This window comes from Malania oleifera, chromosome 11 (assembly GCF_029873635.1).
Source record: "Malania oleifera isolate guangnan ecotype guangnan chromosome 11, ASM2987363v1, whole genome shotgun sequence".
In the NCBI taxonomy this organism is placed as follows: Eukaryota; Viridiplantae; Streptophyta; class Magnoliopsida; order Santalales; family Ximeniaceae; genus Malania; species Malania oleifera.
In genome coordinates this window covers 27,053,942-27,058,629 of record NC_080427.1, presented here as the reverse complement: position 1 = coordinate 27,058,629, position 4,688 = coordinate 27,053,942, and the positions used below count along the sequence as shown (strand labels likewise).

At 35.2% G+C, this 4,688-nt stretch overlaps 1 protein-coding gene across 2 annotated transcripts; it reads left to right on the top strand.

The window, feature by feature from the left end:
• The first annotated feature begins 203 nt into the window (after nt 1-203).
• Nucleotides 204-4,430, top strand: LOC131167903 (glutathione S-transferase L3-like). Of its 2 annotated transcripts, XM_058126967.1 has the most exons (10): nt 204-644; nt 1,004-1,081; nt 1,211-1,271; nt 1,440-1,526; nt 2,459-2,557; nt 2,640-2,742; nt 2,849-2,925; nt 3,166-3,273; nt 3,786-3,866; nt 3,986-4,430. In XM_058126967.1, exons 1-10 carry the CDS (start codon nt 634-636, stop codon nt 3,995-3,997), a joined length of 717 nt encoding a protein of 238 aa, XP_057982950.1. In that variant the 5' UTR covers nt 204-633; the 3' UTR covers nt 3,998-4,430. The 2 variants fall into 2 exon arrangements, with proteins under 2 accessions (XP_057982950.1, XP_057982949.1); XM_058126966.1 differs by having other exon boundaries at nt 213-644; nt 3,786-4,430.
• Nucleotides 4,431-4,688: the final 258 nt, after the last annotated feature.

Here is a 4,688-nt window from a genome sequence, read left to right as displayed (position 1 = left end):
AGAGGATTTTTTTTTATTATTCATATAATTTAGACAACAAAGATAATGAATTTTTATCGTTTGCTTATGTGAATGTAGGTGTTACCGAATCATGTAATTTTTGGTGTCATTATTTTTATTATAATTTTATTTACTTACTGTATTCATTGTGAGTTTATCCTTTACATAAATATATATAAATATTCGGTTATGCATGTTTGGCGTTTTTACACAATAGTAATCTTGACAATGAAGGGAAATGTAGACAAAGATGTCTCTTACGCATCTGCTGAGCGCAAGGCATGCCGAGAGGTCAACGAGAAATAAAGGAGATAGATTAATGGCAGAGAGAATGCACGTAGCTGTGAAAGCGTCCACCAAGAGAGAGAGAGAGAGAGAACGTGGATGGGTTGTCGTCTTCTTCTTTCTTCCCTCACCCTGTAAAGTGGATTAATTGCGTAATTGCTGTCGACTGCCTTCGCCTTAGATGCATACACAGTGTCTAATGAAGAACCAGTACTTCTTCGCCTATATAAGGGCTCTGCCAATTCCCAATCTCCCAAGAATTTGAACTGAAATTTCTGTTCTCTCCGATCCTTATCACCCAATAAAAATACCTTACACCTACCCGCGTACCTCTACCTCTAATCACCCATGGCTGCTGCGTAAGTTCCTCCAATTCTCTCTCTCTCTGTTTTGGGTTTTTTCATTTTATTTTATTTTATTTTATTTTTTAAAAAAAAGGCAACACCACCATTTATTTATTAATAAATCCTCACTTTTTGTCAGAGAAATATAATCCATGGAGAAACAAAAGACAAAATGCATGTCTTTTTTTTGGTTGCCCTGATTCCATAATATTGCAATTTGTCCATCTGAAATCATTTGCTAATATGTTATTAAAGGATTGGGCTTGAACTTATGATTTATGATTCTGATGGAGCTAATGAATTCTTGTTTTTCTTTTTCATCACGGGTGGGTTAACGGTGATCTCCTTCATTCATTTTGTCAAACATGTTTCAGGAGCGTGCAAGAAGAGGTTCTTCCCCCAGCTCTGGACTCCACTTCTCAACCTCCCTCTCTCTTTGATGGAACTACAAGGTTCATTATTCTTTATTCACCCATCTCTCTCTCTCTGGAATACTCTACTTCGAACCCAACCCTGGATTTACTGTCTTGTGATTGTCTCATTTGGATATGCATCCAAATTGGCTTTTCTTTTTCTTGAAGGTTGTATATTTCGTACACATGCCCATTTGCACAGCGTGTATGGATTACCAGGAATTATAAGGTTCTTTAATTTTTTACCTCTCTCCATTACTCTTCTCTTCAAGCTCTTTTTTGGTGATTCCAAAATCTTCCAATGACAAATCCTCGTTAATGGTATTGAAGTAAAGTGCTTCGGCTACCATTTCCTGTGTTCTTCAATTACCTCACTTTTTGAGTTTCTGTGCTGCAGGAACTGCAAGACAAAATTAAACTAGTTCCAATTAACCTTCAAAACAGGCCTGCTTGGTACAAGGAGAAAGTTTACCCTGAAAATAAGGTGATGTTCTTCGAATTCAATATTGCTTCTAGAGATCATTCTTGGGTCTAACACAAAAGATGGCATGAACACTGGTATCATTGTAATGACAGTATGATTTTTACCCATGTTTTTTGTTTTTATATGAATAAGTTTGAGCATCAATTTGCAACTCATGCGAAAGATTTTGAATTGCATAATTAAGGATTAATCTGGTGTCGGCCGGGTTGAACACCTGCATATTGGGTAACTAAGGACAGACAAAATGCCTTGAATTAGGATTTTGAGGAAATATTCTTAGGCTCATGCTTTGACAGAAGATAGAGAATACAATTAGTTTGGTTGCGAATTTCATTTAACTGGTCTTGAATGGTTCACAATTCAGAAATTAATTCAAACTATTTCAGAGAAAGGTTGGACTGCTAGGGAAATGGGAGGTTTAATTCGTCAGAATGTTGGGAGTAGTCGGTGGAAAATATGATAGTGGATTGAGTTGGTAGAAAATGTAATGCAATAAGAAGGGATATGCTGTTATTCTGGATGTTTACTGGGAAAGATTTGGAATTTTCATAACAGCTCAGAAATCATTTTGTGAACAGTTTGATAATTACTACTTTGGCTGTGATTCTATAAACTTCGCACATGTTAAACCAATCCAAACACTTGGTTGTAAACCAATAACAAACTCATCTAGATCCCAAAGTATATGAAACAATAAACCCATGTTTGGAAGCCTGGATTTTTTTAATCTTTGATTTAGATAAAACACACTTATAAAGTTGCGTTGAGATTTGTCTTTATACCAACAAATCTAAATATGAGATTTCAAATTTATGCTCCCAAACACAACCTAAGTTTTCTTTGTAATGTATACATTTTGTGAGTAATTCCTAGATCTGGCCCTGCATGAAATCCTTTTTCCCTTATTTATTTGCATTCTTCCTTTGCCATAGGTACCGTCTTTGGAACACAACAACAAAATCATTGGAGAGAGTCTAGATTTGATCAAGTACATTGATAGCAATTTTGAAGGGCCTGCACTCCTCCCTCATGTAAGATTTAAAACTTTTAGTCTCTCTCCCTCTCTCTTGGTAAATAAAAAAATTCAGTGAGTATTGCTCTGAAATATTATAGGATTCTGCTAAAAGAGAGTTCGGTGAAGAGTTGTTATCCTACACAGACACATTTATCAAGACAGTTTTTGGCGCATTTAAAGGAGAAAAAGTGAATGAAGTTGGTGAGTCCAAATTTGTTGGCTTTTGAATTTCAACTTGTAAGCTGTAACACATGATGATGTTAGTTATATGTATATAGATTGACTTTAATCTGCAAATTGAATTCAGGTGCTGCTTTTGATCACTTAGAAAATGCCCTTGGTAAATTTGATGATGGGCCTTTCTTCCTCGGCCAGTTCAGTCTGGTAAGTGACCCTCGATATGCATCATTCTGGACATTCCTAAATGATTCATTTTGCACTTTATTTCAATCAACCTAGCTATAAATTTCTATTTCAGACCCTGTCAAACAAGAGGTTATGTTCATTTTATAATATTGAAAATTTGAAATGAATGACAAGGTTCCAAGACATGATATAGTGTTTAATTTGTTATTTGATCCAAGCATTTCGTCATTTTTATGGGCAATATTATGTGATCTACAGGTGGATATAGCTTATGTTACATTCATTGAAAGATTTCAAGTCTTCTTGTTGGATGTGTGGAAGTATGACATTACATCTGGAAGACCTAAATTGGCAGCTTGGATTGAGGTACATTTATCTTTATCACAAGCTTATAATTATGTACTCCAATAATTAACTCCAAACTGCTTCTCCATTTAATGGATCAATAGACCTTATGGAACATTCTCCATTGGCTTGAATAACTAAATTGGAAGTTGCTTAACCTTGGTGCTCTTCACAGACAAGAAGTGGGTATGCTGTGTTGTGAGCTTGGGATTGGAAGTTACATAGATATTGTTGTTTCTACCACAATGCGGCTTTGATAATTTAGTTATAAATTTGGAACATAATGTATAAGCTATCACAGAGTTAATTCTCATGGCTATTTGGGCCAGGAAAGTTTTTCAATCTGCATTTTTGGGGTTTGTGCTTGTGTTGAGGAGAAGAATTATTGTTGAAGCTAAGGAATTGCTTCCTTAGATATGACAGTAACTTAAAAAGCCAATCAAAAGATTACACACTATCGATTCGCATGACACATCCCGAGTTAAGTCATTTATCAGCACAACACTCTTTCTTATGTATGAATCCTCATGCAGGAGTTGAACAAGATTGAGGCTTACACGAAAACAAAAGTGGATCCGAAAGAGGTGGTCGAAAGCTACAAGAAACGCTTCTTGGTTGTCCCTCGCTCCCTGATATTATATTCTGATCTTGCTATTTTGCTTCCTTCAATTTTACTTGATGAGGAATTACAATTGCTGATCTCTTCACTGCATATTTTGCACATTCTTTGCAGGGCCAGCAGTGAATATCGTCTCGCTGTCGGTTGTCAAGCCAAATTTGGTCACCACAAATAGCAACACACAATCCATTCAATGCATTTTCATAATAGACAAGTGGCTCGATGCCTTTGTCACTTATTTCTTGTATGTTTCGTTTGCCTTTGGTATGTGCTCTTAGAGGCAAATGTGTATTTGGGTGTGGGAGTGGAACTCTCATCAGCATGCTTATGTAGCTGATACCAAAATGTTGGGGCACATAAATAAGTTGGGGTCATTGTGTAGCTCAGTTGGTGTGGGCTTTGTTTTATTGTATTATTAAGGATAGTTTGGAATTTGGAAAACGTTAAGGAAAAAAAAAAAGGAAAATATAATTACCGCATGTTTGGAGAGTACTTGGATTTTGAGCTGTATTAGACTTGGATAAGATGTAATAAAAATTTCTATTGAAATTTATTCAAATCCATCATCTAAATTCAAATTCAAGGTTTAAAATTCATGCTCTTAGATGTAACATTAAAGAATTAATTGTTCTATTATTATAAAAAAATATTCACTCAACACTACAATCATTTTTTAAAATTATTAAGATGATATTTATGGTATTATGTATAGTTCTTTTCTTCCACATTGGAAAAAGATGTGGTTTGCCTAATTATATGGATAAATATCCCTTGCCCCTTAGGATTCAATTGTAATCACCTTTTGATACTATTATTG